Raw genomic sequence first — 17261 nt, forward strand, 5'->3', positions numbered from 1 at the left:
GAATAAGGAAAGGGAATGACATGAACTTAATTTTGGCAGTAATGACATGCGCAGTAGCGCACATCCGGAATAGCCTCTACTACGCAAGCCCCATCACAGCGTAACTTTGGATTGGCTACAAACGCGGAAACAATAACGCTTCCAGCTAGCTGCTTGTGTGTCATCGAAAATATGACATTTTTGTAAATCTTTTACTTTGGAAAACGTGTTATTTGAAGAATATATTGAAGTTAAACAGGTATTATTTGCCTTGATAGAGAAATTGCAGTTTCGAGGTAGGATTTTAGAGTTGTCATCTGTGAATACGCCGGTAATTTTTGTTTATTATCGTTTCACTTTCTTCACTGCCTGGACTACAGTATGGACGTTGAAGTAGACAGCTCGGAAGGGGTGCCAGAAGAGGCCGGGAGGAGGCGTAGGGTGCACGGTATGCTGAAGCTTTACTATGGACTGAACGAAGAAGGAAAGGCCCCGGAACAGCCGCTGTCCCTGGATCCATGCGACATCAACGGGCCTCATTTTGACCCGGAGCTCTACCTTAACAAGGTGCTGTCATTTTTAACTGTTGACACTGTCGTATGTGATATTAAAAGAAGCGTATGTATCATTAATTCTAAAATGAACCAGTTTTCATCCAGGTGACACTACATCTTCAAGGAAACAAGTGGCTAATAATTGATGATGATCTTTTGCTGGTCATGTACAGTATTTAAGGGTGGTTGTGACCTTTTTTTTTTTTTTTTTCCCAAATGTGCTAACAGCTTAGAAGGGAGTGCTCTCTTGCTGAGCTGATGGACCAGGAGACCTGTATGGTGAAGCAGATCCGCTCTTTGGACAGTGACATGCAGACCCTGGTCTATGAGAACTACAACAAGTTCATATCTGCTACAGGTAATGGGAGGTCACACTCAGTGCTTTTAAAATGTCAGTGAGCCAGGTTAGGTTAAGTATATTGATTTGTTTTTTTCTTTTTTTTTGTTGCCAGACACTATAAGAAAGATGAAGAATGATTTCAAAAAGATGGAAGATGAAATGGATTGCCTGTCCACAAACATGGAGGCAATCACTGACTTTAGTGCTCGTATCAGCGGTACTCTTCAAGACCAACACGCGCAGATAACAAAACTCTCAGGTTAGACCTAAACTGCCAGTTTGTTTTGTTTAATAGTTCACGATCTTCATGATGGTTATGTTCACATATTTCCTTCATCATCTTCCATCCCAGGGGTCCACACTCTGTTGAGGAAGCTTCAGTTCCTGTTTGAACTGCCTGCAAGATTGAATAAGTGTCTGGAGCTGCAGGCCTACACTCAGGCAGTGAACTCCCACCGCCGTGCCCGCTGTGTGCTACATCAGTACAGTCACCTGCCCTCCTTCAAGGGAATTCAGGATGACTGTCACGCCATCATGGACAAGCTGGCTCAGGAGCTCCGACAGAAGTTCAGGTGAGAATTTTTAGACCAGGTTGGAGATGCCACTTTAAGGGAACATGTCACAAACGAGTCCCGTTAAGGAAAACAGGGCCGATGGGAATGCGCCTGGATTTAGTCTGTGATCTCCAATGATGTTTTTTCTTCTTTAATCCATTTCCTATAGATCAACTATTTCTGTTTGTTGTTCTTGTGGTTGTAGGGATGGTGGGACAAGCGCCAAGGATTTGTCAGAGTGTGTGGAGCTGCTTCTACAGTTGGACGAGCCAGCTGAGGAGCTCTGTGATAAATTCCTGAGCCATGCATGGTCTCGGCTCGAGTCAGACCTCCAGGGCTTGGAAGCAGAGATAAGACCGTACCCAGTTGCCTCAGCTGTGAAAGATGCTTCTGCATGCAGGTCATTATCTACTGCAGCAGCTGCAGGATCTCCAACTGATAAGTCCCCTAAATCAAGCTTTCTACCATCACCCACATCAAACACAGACATCCTAGAATTCATAGACAGAGGCTGCAATGAATTTGTTAGCAGCTTATGTTTAGTCATTACATCCTATCAAGAACTGTTCATTAACCATGCTCAGACAGGTGAGCTTGCATCAAAAAACATTCCTCAGATGGCAAATGGCAAGCTGCATGTCTTTGTGGATGATCTGGCTGCTCGGTATTTCTCCCTTGTGGAAAGAAGGATACAGGAAGAGAAAGGGGTCGGAGATAACTCCCTCCTGGTCCGTGCGCTTGACCGCTTCCACCGCAGACTTCAGGCAGTGGCCAAACTGTTGCCAGGCTCGACTGTCCCAAACAAGGGGACAGAGATTGTGATACGAGCGGCAACAGAGCGAGTCAAGCAGTACCTCTCTGCTCTGCAGAGCTTCTACATGGACAGCCTGACCGATGTGAGACAGGCCCTGGCAACACCTCGCCTCTCTGTAGCTGGTGCCTCAGTGGCTGGAGGAGGATCTCATCTAGGAAGCATGGCCTCTAGCCGAGATGCTCCAACCAGTCTGCCAGAGCTGCTTTCTTCTCTGTCTGCTTCTATTCTCAACCAGATTAAGTCAGTGTTGGCGTCAGTGCATCTCTTCACAGCTAAGGACATTACATTCTCCAACAAGCCGTACTTCAAGGTGACGTGTTGATTGTTTTATAAAAGATAACAATACTTAAAATCATTTAAGTTTCCATACTCGTTTCAAAGTATGTTTAACTTGAGTTGTTTCTACACAATGAAGATGACAGAGATTTCTCTCCATCCCCTCGTAGGGGGAATTCTGCAGCCAGGGCGTACGTGAGAGCCTGGTGGTGAGCTTTATCAAGTTTGTGTGCCAGTCTTCTCGCCAGTTTTGCGAGAGTGCAGGAGACAAAGGAGGTTCGACTCCCCCTGCCCTGCTGTTGCTGCTTTCTCGTCTTTGCCTGGACTATGAAACCTCTACTATCTCCTACATTCTCACACTCACGGATGAACAGTTCCTTGTTCAGGTATTAGTCTAAGAAATGCAGTATTTAACTTTATCTAGATGTTTGAATGTTACATTTTAGTGTAACTCTCCTGAAAAATATTGCTCACGTTGACGTTTTAATTCAACTTTTTTTTGTCCTCTTATTCAGCACCACAGCCCCGTAACACCAGTCACAACTTTATGTGCAGAAGCCAGAGAGGCTGCACAGAAACTACTCAACCATTATGTCAAGGTAGGCTTTTCATCAGCAGCCATCCAGTACAGAGTAAAGAGATCCACAAGTGCCAAACAGAACCTTTTCTCTTGCTTTATTTTTGTTTGTACAGGTTCAGGGCCTGATCATTTCCCAAATGTTAAGAAAGAGTGTTGAAACCAGAGACTGGGTGAACACCATTGAGCCGCGAAATGTCCGTGCTGTGATGAAGAGAGTTGTAGAGGACACCACCTCGATTGATGTGCAGGTAGCGTCAGTTACAGTGTTGTTATGGCACTTTACTTATTCTGTTATGTGATGAATATGAACAATAGACTCTCTGAATCTTCTGCACAAAAGGTTGGTCTTTTGTATGAAGAAGGGGTGAGAAAGGCACACAGCAGCGACTCCAGCAAAAGGACTTTCTCAGTCTACAGCAGCTCCAGGCAGCAAGCCCGCTATGCCGCCAGCTACACTCCAAGGTACAGTGGCTGCAAACACACGGCGTATGAGTTGCTGTTTGATGGATAATTCAACATGGATTGTCTCCTTTTTTCTTTGTTACCTTTGAAATGTTATTGTAAGTCTGGATTGTCTTTTGTAACAGAGGCATTATTAATCAGAAATCCCACTGTTTTGTTTCTGTTGGAGATTAACCTGAGTTCTTTGTCTTTTTTTACCTGCAGTGCTCCCATGGATACCAATCTATTGAGCAACATCCACAAGCTGTTCTCTGAGAGGATTGACATCTTTAGCTCCGTGGAGTTCAACAAGGTGAGTGATGATGTTCAGGTAGCTCTCAGGAAAAAAATATGTTGTTTATTTTTCAGAAGCTGTTTACGTGCAAAACGGGTGCATTCATATCCTACAAATACACAAAAGAGTGGCTGAGACCAGTGATTATCTGCCAGCGGGAGCATGCACATAAACGCCCTCAAACCTGTTCTAGTGCTCTCAACTTCATTGCTCGCTCTTGAGGAAGACTTTTGAGACTTTGGAGGCGGAGACTGTGGGTGGGTTTCATCATCATAATGTGGCTCCTCGCTCCCCTCAATTGCAAAGCATCTCAGCATCTTACATTCTCTCAGATATGAGAAAGGGAGAGCGAGTTCTGGGCATGGAGAAGAGGCATGGTGTGAAGAAGCCTTAATGCATATCATGAAAAGCAACCAATAGCTGTCCTCTTGCAAGCACGTAAGGAACGTCCAGCAGGCACGAGTCAAATGGGAACACATTTGTGTACAAAGAGAAGTTATGTTTCTCAGAGAACATACTTTTCTTTTTGCAGGTACTGTTTTGTGCGCTGGTGGTGCAGAAATCTTCCTTGCATCGAGAGTTTTCCACTCAAAGATATGGTTCTGTACACCTGTATCATGTGCTTGTGCTTGGGTTGTCATGTGCGCTGCTTTTGAGACTAAACAACATAGAAAAACATTTCTCATCCTCACTCGCACTTCTCTCCACTGTCCTAGGTCTCTGTGATGACGGGAATTATCAAAATCAGTTTAAAGACATTCCTTGAGTGTGTCCGCTTACGCACCTTTGGCCGTTACGGGCTGCAGCAGATCCAGGTCGACTGCCACTACCTGCAGATGTACTTGTGGCGCTTTGTTTCTGATGAGAACCTCGTGCACTTCCTGTTGGATGAGATCGTGGGGAGCTGTGCCCACCGCTGCCTGGACCCTGCTCCGATGGAGCAGAGTGTGATCGAAGTCATCTGTGAAAGAGGTTGAGGCTAAAAGTGCAGCTCAGACAGATGGTTCAAACAGATGGAATCATATGATACACTGGAATCATGCTTCCAGTTATGAAACTTTGTCCACTCAGAAACATTTATGAAAAATCATCTTAAGCTTTGTAAATAAATCTTCAAGATCTTGGATGTAGCTAGTTCAGTAGCTGAAATTATTCACTGGGCATTTGTTTGCTACTTAAGTTTACCGTAATTGTGCTTAATCCTCTAGCTTCCATTGATAAAGCATTAAAATGTAAAAAAAAAAAAAAAATCATATAATCTCTTCTGTCTGGAAAAAAGAAAACCTGAACTGTCCACCTGAAGGAAACTGTTGAATGTAAATGGAGAATATTAATTATACATGCAAAGGCTGTGTTCTGTGGAAACTCTTATTAATAAATGAAGATCAGGGTTTTATTTGCTTAATAATTGTTGATTCATGTAATCCTCACCTAACACTAACTGTAGCACACCATGCCTTCAGCTGAGTTGATTTGTTTGTCTTGAAAGGTAGAAAAGTTCAGGGATGCTTCAACTGTCTGTCTTCAATAAAACTGTATGAAAATGGGATTAAAACGGTGCGTTTTAACTTTCAAAACAAAGCTCTATCAAAACATACGATGGCTACGATGTTGACTTGTTTTTTTAGTAGCTTCTGCTTCTATTTCGAAAATATCAAAGTAATTGAGATGTATTTCACAAGATCTGCCATATCGCTCCCTTCCGGCTGTCGCCACCTGAGGAGCGCGTTTGATTGGCTGCAGGCTTTCCGCTCCACCCTCTTCTGATGACAGCGGACGGATCTGATTGGCTGAGAGACCGTTTCGTACTGAGAAAGCCATGTGTCGGGGGCGTTTCCGTCTACTGGCTGCGAGATGGACGCAAAAGAGAAACTCTGACGTCCAAAGTCTCACCTCTATACACCGCTCCGGTAAGTGCCTTCACACACCTGCTGAAAGTTTCACTCTTTATCCTCACTGTGTTCTCTGGCCTTGACTGTAACACGCGTTCAGATGATTTTACGGGAAGGGACTGAACGGCCTTCGCTTTAGGTGTCATAATAGAAATATTGGACGGCCTGATCGCACTTTGACTACAAACTTACTTAAGTAATACAACACTAATTCAAAATAACCAACCTCTTAGTTTACTGAACGAAGTTTCAAAATGAAGAGAGTTAAGAATAACAACTGTTTGCTGAGTTTGTTCCGGTAAATTGCATTATTTCACACGTCTAATCTGTTCATGTTTTCTCATTCAGTCTCTTTGCTGTTTATAGGCAATTCCTGCTGTAAAGTCTTTCTCTGTGACAGAAGTAGCTATTCAGATCTATTTAATTACAAATGTATGTGAGAAAGTAAAAAAAATCCTTGAAGATACTCCATCACCAGGTTATTTTCATGTGTTGAATTGATTTAAGATAGATACCTGTGTAAGTCAGAGCTTTAATCTAATAATTGATCATGTCATACAATTTAAGTTGATCATATGTTTATTATCTACTTGTTGCTGTCAGATTAATGGAGTAAAAGGTCTATAGGGCAAATACTTAAGTACTAATACCTTAAGACTATTGTTCTTATTGAGTAATCGGGTCTTAATATTCAACATTTGGAAGTTAACTAATGCATTTTACTGCAGAATGTATAGAGTAGAAATGCAATTTGTAGGATAGATTTCATTACAGAAAAATAATCAACGTTTTTGAAGAAGTCTCTGTAGCATCCTGTTTGCTTAGCCATTTAATTAATGCTGCTTCTTTGTTCCTCGGATGATTTTATTTATACTGATATCCATTATCTACCTCAACACTTTCAACAGGAGAACAAAAATGAGACCAAACAACAAAGCACAGAAACACAGATTGTCCCATGACACAGAGAGAGAGTTTGGAGGAGCTCTGGGTAAGTCAGCCATGTGTCTAACCCGGACACAAACACCATTTAAGTGACTGTGACCACTGCACCACAGATCACTATTAGCTTTAAACTAAGTTTAAAAGTTCTGCCTTCACTACACTCTTTTCAAATTCAAAGGTTTATGTATGAGGACATTATAAAAATAATAAAGTAATCTGGTCCTCGCAACATCTTAGAATTAAATGATTACAGCCTCAGATGAACATTAGTTTTTGTTTGATAAGGGAAACATGTCTCACCCCTGGGAAGTCCACCCTGTCTGCTTTCACAGGAAATAGGAGGATAAGTAGCTGTTTGTTGCCCATCAATCTGGGAAGCATTATTAGGGCATTTCCAAACTATTTGGAACCCCTTGTTATATGGTGAGAAATATTTTTCACAAGTGGGAAAACATTCAGGACAGCTGTCAATCATCCCAGGAGTGGATGTCCCAGCAAGTTCACCCCAAGGTCAAAATCCCAAGAGCTACATCTCAGACTCTACAGGGTAATGCTGCAAACCTCAATGAACTGAAACGTTATGATGAGGAGTGAGCGAAAATTCTCAAAACTTCTTCAGAGACTATTAACATTATACACAAGTGATTACTTTAAATTATTGCTGCTAAAGCGGGTGGATTTTGGCATAGTTTTTGTTCAATAAACAATGACACGGAGTAAAGACTTGTTTTTATTCACCTGAGGTTGTATTCACCTTGGAACTGATGGATGGTGTACTTTCTTTTTAACATGACTGTATGTTTAAAAGCAGAGTTAGTGCATTATACCTCTCTACAGCTAAATTCTGCTTTTATATACAAATGACATCAAAGATGAAGCGTTTAAATGTAATAAAGCTGATTCTATAAAAGGAGGAACTAGAAGGTGGTAATATAGGCAGCCATCATTAAGACATTAAGACACTGTTAAAGAGATTAATGTAGATGATTTTGTCAAATTGCACAGATCAGGTAATATCCTCTGCAGCTCGTTTGATGTATCATAAAACTTAATCTATGTTTTATTCTGATGTTGATTAGCTTCTTTCTGTATCTTCTGTGCTCTTGGATTTTACTGTGCATCATCATTCAACACATCTCCATTCTGTCATTTCACCTTTATCTGTATTCACCTGTCAGGTGCCATATGCATTCCCATCTTTCTTCCATTGACGGTGCTCTTCCTGATATGTGGGAGCCAGTCTCCTGAGGCCAGTGTGCTTCAGTGGCCCCCTCTCCTCCCCTCTGCTAATCAGCTGTGGGACCCACAGGCCCTCGTGCTTCTGTTGGGATGGATCGGTCTGCACGCCCTGCTCTATCTGATGCCGTTAGGAAAGGTACGACACGTTCATCAGCAGGCTGCGAGGTGATGTGGTGGTCAACACTGTCGTCTCACAACAAGAGGAGGCAGGGGTCTTTCTGTATGAAGTTTGAAGGGTGTAAGGGTGTAAACAGCCTCTTGCCCAATGGCAGCTCCAGCCCCCCACGACCCTGAACTGGATTAACTGGATCTGCGCCTTAAATAAATGCCGTTCATTTATCGTTGATGATAAATATTGTTTAATCATCACATTCTGTACTCTGGAGTTAGAATTATTATTGATAAATCTTATAATAGTCTTTGTCTGTCAATATTCAGTGTGAACATATTGAGGGATTTTTGTCATTTATAATTGATAACTAGCAAAATGACTTAAGATGAGACTGGGAATCCTTTGCTGAACAATGCCATAATTACAAGATAATGAAATATTTAATGCACTTCCATATCCAGCATGTCAAAAATCTCTGTTTTAAATTCATCACGACAATGTCTCTGACATGCTGAAATGCAGTTTAACAGGAGCAAAATGAAAAAGAAAATGAACCGATCATAATGTTACCTGAAGCTTCTGGTAATTTCAGTAACTGAATTAGCCAGGATGGGTTCTGATAAGGCTCTCTACTTTTCAACTTGGATTATTTTTTGTAATTAACAAAAGCCTTAACATGATAGTATTAGCTATACTCTATGGCGTGTTTGTTGTTGTGTAGTTATTTTTGACCCAAACATCACCTACTGGGGACATTACTAAATGAGCTACAGTGAGATTTCGGTAAGTCTTTGCTTTGACTGACCCTAAGATACTGTAGCGTTACTCCTTTTTATGTTTGATTAATAGGCAGGACATTATTTATGTTTGCTTCTGTTAGATTAAGAGTGAGTGTATTTGCCTGCAGGTGTCTGAAGGATTAGTGCTGAGGGATGGAACGAGGCTCAAGTATCCCATAAATGGTATTGTTGGGTTTTGGTAACAATAAGCCTTACTGCTTTTCTTCAGCAGATTACACTTATAATGCACTGTGCGTTTTTATGTTTAGTATAATTAATTTTCATAATTTAATTTAATGTGTTAAACATATTTAAATTCTGGTCATAACCTAAGTGTGAAATGCCTTATTGTGCTGTAATTTTTCACAGCTTTCCTGACGTGTCACACATTTTTACAGTAACAAAAGCAAATTCTTTGTTCCCATTTGTCTGTTTGAGCTAAAATCTACTTAAACTTTACCTCTCCTTCATACTAGTCTCCATCAGTTTGCATATCTATCTCCCCAGGACTTCAGTGTCTAGCTTTGTTTGTTTCCCTTCCTAAGGTTTTCACAGCCTGTGCATCAGCGCTGTGTTCCTGATGTTATTTCTGGTGCTCGGGGCTCCTTTTGGATATCTCTTTGAGCTGCTCTTGCCTCTAGCAGTGTCTGCCGTAGCGGTGTCATTCCTGCTCTCCATCTACCTGTACAGCCGCTCCTTTTGGGCTCCTTCCCATGCTCTGGCTCTAGGCGGAAACACAGGTGAGAAGTTGAGATTTGTTACTAAGAAAGGATTGACATTTAAACAGTGTTTAAAAATAGCCACTGGCAATGTACCATGCATTAACAGGCCTGTTCGTATTGTGAGAATTGGAGGATTTGGATATTCCTCTGGGTAAATATCTAACAACCGAGTATGTAAGAGCTTGCAGGCATCAGGCTTTAAGTGAATGTTCTCTTTCATGTTAGCTGACCCGGCTGTACCTGCTACACTGTGCATCTGTAGGCAGAAAACATCCAGTATTATGATTCATATTCTGGGAGGATTACTTTCATCACAGTTTGTGGAAAGAAAGAAAAATGAACAAGACTTCCTAAACATTGTTTTCACAACCATGCTATAAAGGCTAGAGAAAGCAAAATAATGAAAAGCCATTGGCCAAAAGGAGACTGTTAGCCATGCTCGCTATATGACTCATCCCCATTCGCTGTACTTTGTGTTTAATGCTTGTTAGAAAACACTCAATTAGTTATGAATTTGAAGTCTAAATGATATCATTATGAATAACGGTGGTGAAAACTTTATGCGTATTTCATCAGTGACAGCCTTGTGGTTGCGAATGCCTCAGCATGGTGAACAGTCACCTCAAAACTCCTCAGTTAGCTGTTAGCATAGCTGTTGGTTCTACTTGTTTTTGTAAAATGAAACAAAATAGCAAACACAACAACTTTAGTTCACGTAAGGCTTCACCTAGTTATCACTGTTCTTTACATAAGATACAGCTATAGTCTTACATACACAAGCAAAACAAGATGTTTAGCATTCATGTTGGGGGCCATTTTTTGCTCTTGAAAATGTTGGGTTCATATCAATGTTGCTTTTTTTACAGCAGACTTTTGACTTGTCCCAGCATTAAAAACGCATGCATAACACCTGACATTTGTTCTGACACATCTTAACAAAATTGCAGAAATTATTTGAAGGGATTCATTTCAGCTGTGTGTTTCATTGTGTGACATATTAAAATATCTTGAGTAGAAAAAGGCATTTTATATCTATCAATGTGTGTATCAATTGTGGACTGAAGTCATGACAAAGTATGCACTTTGTTGTAAAAACTTGCTGTACTGTCTAAACTGCAATCTGTGCAGCTGGTGCCTCATGGTGCCATAGAGAGAAAAAGTGATGAAGGATTAGAAGGTCACTGTTAGCTTCTGCCAATGAGATTGTTTTGTTGACTCATTATTATATCTTGTATTTGCTAATGTACGTTTCTTTATAAAAAAGATTTTTTGCTTTCCGTCACTATTAAGCCTTGACTGTATCAGAGGTCTTGGCCTGAATTTACAGACAAAAGACTGTTGTTTCCAGTCTCAGTTTATTGATCTGCCCGTGAGTTTTCTATATAACATGAGTCATATGTAGAAGTAATTACACAGAGTTATACAGTTTTTATTGTAAGTTCACCTGCGGGTTGATTAACATGTATATTAATTCCTCTTTTTTGTTGTAGGAAATCCATTGTATGACTTCTTCATTGGACGTGAGCTAAACCCCCGAATTGGAGATTTTGACCTGAAATATTTCTGTGAGCTCAGACCAGGTCTGATTGGCTGGGTGAGTCGAACTACAGAAATGTGCTGTTCAGGCATAGACCAAATCCCAAGAGAAGCAAAACAGCATAGCAGGCTCTCAAACCATCAAAAGTTCCCCAAAAAAAGTTAAATTATTATTATATTATAAATTATATTATAAATATATTATAAATATTATTTATTTTCTGTAGTTGCTGCTTGTGATTCATCTAAATCTGCTGCAATACTTTTAAGAGTTTGGAGACGGCTCAAATTAAATTAAATGCACGAATATGTTCTGAATGCACTGACATGACGGTGGTTTCTTTTTGAGAGCCCAAGAAGACCATCAGGTGGCAGTGTTGCTCTCCACTGATTTTCCAGAATAATTTGCACTCTGATTTGGACACAGTCTGAGTCAGAAGTGTTTTCTTCCCCGTGACCCGGTACATCGACGAATTCATCGAAGGGCAGGGGTGCCCACCATTTCCTGCATCAGAGTCATGATAGAGGATAAAACAAAATGTTGATTTCCCACTGATAATTAAAAGTAAGACTTATATTACAAGATTAAGGATAACTTTACAAATCACACAAAAAAACAGTGAGACAGTAAAGAATCAAATCATATTAGAAAATGTTGTTCTCCCTTTTTATTTACACCATAGACAATTACAGATTTGCGCATTTGAATGTTTTGAAGCCTTCTGCGTAGGAGAGCACAGAAACAGCTTCCACCAACTGGCTCCAGACATTGTGTGGGATATTTTCACTTCCTGTTCAATCTTAAAACTGCGTACTCTTAACATAATGCCTTTTCATTGTATATATGATTTATGTGATATTTCATATATAGAAATACTGTGTATATCTATATATGTGTGTGTGTATATAATTTTTTATTTGGTATATGCAGTTAATATTTACAATAAAACAAAGTCATTTCAGTGTCAGCATGGGCTTTAGGAGAATAGGACTAATAAGACCGTCATTTTATGGACCAAATGATGAAACAGTTGGAAAAATTGTTTTTAGATTATTTGATAATAGTAATAAGTGGTTAATTACAACGTTAGTAACGTAATTCACGAACATCTGGATTTTGGTGGTCTTTGATGTTTCACCCGACTGTGGATTCGAGTCGATCTGAACTACTAAAATGAGTTTGTAAAAGCTGTGGAGAAGCACTTTACTCCCACTGTAGTTCATTATTATTCCTGTCCCCTCAGGTGGTCATAAACCTCGGAATGCTGATGAAGGAGGTGGAGCTTCGAGGTTCCCCCTCCCTCGCCATGATCCTGGTCAACAGTTTCCAGCTGCTGTATGTGGCAGATGCTCTGTGGAATGAGGTAAACAGGACAGCATGCCTGTTTCATACCTGATTTCGCCTTTTATACCTATAGAGATAGAAAAATGTAGGCTGCTCAAGGTTTGTGATAATTGTGATGATTTAAATTTTGGCTCACTGTGTTTTACCAGGAGGCTGTTCTTACAACCATGGACATTGTGCACGATGGTTTTGGTTTCATGCTGGTGTTTGGTGACCTAGCCTGGGTCCCCTTCACATATGGCCTGCAGGCTGTCTTCCTTGTTGTGCACCCACAGGCTCTAACTTCGCTCAAGGCTGCAGCTATAATAGCACTGAATGGTGAAATATGGTTGAAATATGTCACGTTTTATGGTTGATGTTTATGTTGTTTAAGATAAACATGTTTCTGTTTGCCATTAGGTGTTGGATATTACATTTTCAGAAAATCCAATTCACAGAAGAACCAGTTCAGACGAGACCCAACTCACCCAAGTGTTGCAAGTCAGTTATTTTGTTGTCTTTTACATTTACTTGAATAGCATAAATACACTAAAATGCATTTTGTGTTTTCTTACATTCCTCATATTCATATCAGATCAGAGATGGATAGTTGATCTGTGAATTCTTACTTAAGAAAAAATATTTGACTCCTTACAGGACTGGAGACCATTGCTACAGCAACGGGGAAGCGGCTGCTGGTGTCTGGCTGGTGGGGTCTGGTTCGTCATCCCAATTACTTCGGTGACCTCCTTATGGCCCTGGCGTGGTCCCTGCCATGTGGTAAGACATCTTAAAAGCCCCCCTGCCTGGTTCTTTTTGCAATAACACCTGACCCACTTAACAAAGTCACAGAGTGTTTATTATTTAGTGGATGACCTAATGAGAGATCAATGCCAGAGAGGGTATATAAAATGACATCAAGTCGTATAATCATTAGAATGAATAAAGCTTGTTTTTAAAAAAAAAAGGTTTCATTTGAAACTTCACTCTGACTGCCACCTGTAGCCCGGCTGGACCTCAACACTGTTTTGGAAGTAAACATCCTCTTTGTGTGGCTCCTGCTGTCACTACTGAACATTATATACAGTGACTGGATAAAATGACACAAACAACTTCTACAGTAAAGAGTTTTGAGCTATAATTGATTTGCTTTGTCAGGTTAATCTACTTTATTTTTCTGGTTTGGTATATGTTTGTGGATTCAATCAACTAGAGAAACAATTAGAGGAACTTAATTCATTTTCTTATTATCAACTGCAACTATTAATTTAAGTTGGTTCTTTTTTCAGTTTGGCAGTGTAACAGACACAAGCCTGATGATCTGCTGTAATACTTGTACGGCATGGTAAAACCTGTAATGTTCAGCATTTGTTCGACGCTGTTCTGTAGCGCAGCTTTCCTGCACTCATATTATTAGGAGCTTGAGGTTTTAGTTAATCTGTATTGGTGCTGATGCGACGCACAGGGTTTTTTTATCAATACAATTTTAATCTGGGAAACTGTTTTTTTGTACAGAAAAAGTTACTCAAGTTCTTAAACATTAGATGTTGTTGAAACAAATACTTGCCTATGATGACCATTTATTATTTTTAGGTTAATTAAACATGTTATTAATATGGCAGAAGAAGTTAGGGACACAATTCAGTTGATAACTTAATATTTATTTATGTAAAATTGTACAAACACGTTAGAGGGGGTTTATATTATTTGGCGGGGATTTGGCTCCACCTTGTCGGTCACAGGTGTCTTTGGAGAGAGAGATGATGATAAAAGGCTGGTATTTCCAACTTTAGATAGAAGAGATATTTTTCTCGAGGAAACAGAGCATAGAAGATAGTGAGACCGTCTCATGAATCCCTTGTGCTCTTAACTCTCATGTAGGTCATTGTGACTCTCACTGATGGCCAGGGTTGCATACTTAAGCCTGTTTTCATCTCTTTTGATGGTGAACGATGTGGTTTGAGCGACTGATTGCTCTCATATTCCCCTGTGCCCAACGTCTAGTTGAACATCAAACCACACTTTGTGTGCTAGCCCCTCCAGAGTGTTGGGATCCAACACCTTCTGTACTGCTTTGAACCAAACTTCATTATAAGCTGAACACATTGTAAACTCCTCTTACTTAGGGGTGGCGTATTGATTAAGTCCAGCATGGCTTGCCCCTACTGTTTCTGACCGTGGCATAGATTTTTGTTGCTTAATAATGCTCAGTTCTCCATTTTTTCCTTTTCAGTCTTTCTTTTCTCCTTTTCTGTCTCTGTTGCCTTTTTGCTCATTCAAACCTTTAAAATTCACAATATACCTGAAGATTTAATTTTAAAAGGTTATTGTGTTTAAACCTCCCTATGAAGTCTAAGGTCTGAATAGGTTAAGCTCAGCCAGTGTCTTTTCTCCTGGAAATGGATGTTTAGTCTATAGTATTATGAGTATTCACTCTTTGAATTTTCTTTTTCTTTAGAACAGTTTTTCAAACTTAATGTGAGTCACTTTGTGCAGTTGCCTTTGTAACCCAGATGCATGATGTAGTTTCTGCCTTAATTGCTGCTTTGGATGTCAAACCGAGAAATTATGCACACATAAAAGAATAAAAACCCCTCATAGCAGCGTTTTCCAGACGGAGCAAAGCTGCTCTGACAAAGAATGAAGAAACAATAACGGACAAACAACGGCTATCAGCACGGTCTCAAAAAGTGATCGTGGAGATGACTCAACCCTGAACATTATGAGCATAATCAAACCGCTATTCACTGCAAGGCTTTTGTACAACGCAAACTGAAAAGAAAATGTTCTACTATTTGCAGAGGAGGTTTTACACTTAATCACAGATTGTTTGATATAATTCATACAATACATGCTGATGTCAGTGGTAAAAGAAGGTCTGAGTTATTATAATCTACCGTTTTTGGGTCATTTATTCTTGTCACATTTTGTTTGTTTCTTTATTCTTTAGGATTCTCACATATCCTGCCTTACTTCTATGTCATATACTTCACCATCTTGCTGATTCATCGAGAGGCACGCGATGAGAGACAATGTAGAGCCAAATATGGACTAGCGTGGGACACCTACTGTCGCCGTGTCCCTTACAGGATCTTTCCATACATATACTGAAAAGGACAGCTTGAAGGAGAAACGGTGGCAAAACTGACTGGCAAAATCCTCCTGATTTACATTTACTTGAAATGCAAATCTGTTTTCCATAACTCAGACCACAGGTGATCCTTACACTGCTGCCGGGAATCTGCAGGATAAGATCACAGATTTAATCAGCCTTGATTTGTAAATGATGGATTACTGTTTCTAATTCCCTGCATTTTGACTCTGGAACCCTACAACGCAGGCTGTAGGTGGAGTCATAGATCACTACATGTCTCTTTTATAAAGTCTGGATGAAAATACTGACCCGAAAAATGAAACGGGTCAGTAAGTATCAGTGCTTTTGTTAATAAAAAGACTTTTCATTGCTTTGACTGTTTTAACATCTTTGAACCTTTTACACAGATTTCTTAAATAGCTGAGACATTATGAGCTATTAGCTGTCATCCTTACACGCTGTGGAGTTAGCAGATAATGGCTGTGCCACTTTTTAATAACCCTTTCCAGCCTTTTACCACCATCTTGTTTAAATGGATTCCCTGTCCAATATACATGCCTTAATAGCAGATGTTCACTGACCCTCAAGGCTTTCTCACACGGAGGGAACAAAAAGTATATGGTCTGTCTTAGTAAAGGCTGCTGTTAAAGGGACTCGGCTGAAATGGTGGTTTCTTCTCAGAGTAGCTGCTCACTTTGTGGCAAAGCTTCCCCGGTGGGGGCAGCTTGCGTCGTAAGGCCGTTCAGGTCTGAAGTGGCCCCCCTTTTCTTTCTTTTTTTTTACTTTCTTACAGATGGAACACCTCGTCTCCGTTTACAGGCAGCACGGCATTGTCTAAAAATATTTGCCCCTTTTCCATTATAACTCACCTTGCATTTATTTTTGCATTTGTTAGTGTTAGTACAGACAGCAGAGCACTCTGGTGAAGCACGCCTTCGTTTTTCACCTTTTAAGCCCATTTACAGCATAGTTGGCCTCTGGCCTCGCCTACACAAGCTATTTTCTGTTGTTTTTCATATGCAAAGTGCTAATTAGAAAAGGGTTTATATAATGCTACATATGTCTACATGATGAATAGATTCATTCTGAATTGTTACTTGTTTTTCGTAACTTTTTGCTTAAAATGTTTGTGCACATTGGTCCTTGATTCTATTTTCCTTGGGTAAAATTATTTCTAGATTATAGTGATTCAGGTAAGTTTTTTTTTTATAACCTGTTAGAAATACTCACAGAATGATGTGTCTCTTGTTAATAGTGTGGAAAGTTGTATTGTCCTACATATTAATAGAATGCTATTAGATTTTTCAAGTGTTAAACCACCATTAACATCAGTATTACAGTAGCTTCTCATCAGAACTAAAATTAGACAGTGAGGATCATTACCAAGAGGAAAAAGTGGAGAGCAAAAACATGAGATATAAAACCCCCAGGGCCTCATTTATAAAAAATATTCTTTAATCTTAAATTAAAATTGTCTCGTTGAGTTATATACAGGCAGACCTGGGATGCTGTGCCTCAGGAATGAATCTTTTTATTTAGCGCAAATCAGTAACTGTAATTTTTAGATAAAGAATCCATTTATCCCACATCGTTATATTCAAAACACCAGCTTGATTCCTCTCTTTTTCCCTTTTTTTCTAACCATAAATGAAGACATTAGTTGAAAACGAAGATAGCTTTTAGTCACAATGAAAGTGATTGGGATTAAAATAAATGAGACGGCAGCTGACAGTCAGAGTGAGTCACACCTCTGTCTGGGCAGACTATCCACTCTCCGAAAAAAAA

General features: G+C 39.9%; 2 protein-coding genes across 3 annotated transcripts; both read left to right on the forward strand.

Annotated features, from left to right (window-relative positions):
* Positions 1-119: 119 nt before the first annotated feature.
* On the forward strand, positions 120-5388 carry vps51 (VPS51 subunit of GARP complex). 2 transcript variants are annotated; one of them, XM_072374359.1, is made up of 12 exons: positions 120-275; positions 360-546; positions 762-891; positions 986-1132; positions 1226-1445; positions 1633-2551; positions 2688-2903; positions 3033-3116; positions 3211-3345; positions 3438-3559; positions 3764-3851; positions 4550-5388. In XM_072374359.1, the coding sequence occupies exons 2-12, from the start codon at positions 361-363 to the stop codon at positions 4808-4810; spliced, it is 2508 nt and encodes an 835-aa protein (XP_072230460.1). In that variant the 5' UTR covers positions 120-275; position 360; the 3' UTR covers positions 4811-5388. The 2 variants fall into 2 exon arrangements, with proteins under 2 accessions (XP_072230460.1, XP_072230459.1); XM_072374358.1 differs by having other exon boundaries at positions 120-238.
* A 269-nt stretch (positions 5389-5657) lies between these two features.
* tm7sf2 (transmembrane 7 superfamily member 2) lies at positions 5658-15828 on the forward strand. The gene is made up of 11 exons (XM_072374360.1): positions 5658-5743; positions 6634-6716; positions 7849-8045; positions 8929-8983; positions 9346-9540; positions 11013-11116; positions 12303-12422; positions 12553-12721; positions 12803-12883; positions 13040-13162; positions 15333-15828. Exons 2-11 carry the CDS (start codon positions 6644-6646, stop codon positions 15491-15493), a joined length of 1278 nt encoding a protein of 425 aa, XP_072230461.1. The 5' UTR covers positions 5658-5743; positions 6634-6643; the 3' UTR covers positions 15494-15828.
* The last annotated feature ends 1433 nt before the right edge of the window (positions 15829-17261 follow it).

This window comes from Leuresthes tenuis, unplaced genomic scaffold (genome assembly GCF_036924035.1).
Source record: "Leuresthes tenuis unplaced genomic scaffold, fLeuTen1.0.hap1 SCAF_21, whole genome shotgun sequence".
NCBI classification, from domain to species: Eukaryota; Metazoa; Chordata; class Actinopteri; order Atheriniformes; family Atherinopsidae; genus Leuresthes; species Leuresthes tenuis.

Coding starts and splice junctions, on each gene's coding strand:
- tm7sf2 (XM_072374360.1), top strand. CDS start 6,644: ATGAGACCAAACAACAAAGCACAGAAACACAGATTGTCCCATGACACA. Junction 6,717..7,848: donor AGAGTTTGGAGGAGCTCTGG/GTAAGTCAGCCA, acceptor TTCACCTGTCAG/GTGCCATATGCATTCCCATC. Junction 12,423..12,552: donor CAGATGCTCTGTGGAATGAG/GTAAACAGGACA, acceptor GTGTTTTACCAG/GAGGCTGTTCTTACAACCAT.
- vps51 (XM_072374359.1), top strand. CDS start 361: ATGGACGTTGAAGTAGACAGCTCGGAAGGGGTGCCAGAAGAGGCCGGG. Junction 3,117..3,210: donor TACTCAACCATTATGTCAAG/GTAGGCTTTTCA, acceptor TTGTTTGTACAG/GTTCAGGGCCTGATCATTTC. Junction 3,852..4,549: donor GCTCCGTGGAGTTCAACAAG/GTGAGTGATGAT, acceptor CCACTGTCCTAG/GTCTCTGTGATGACGGGAAT.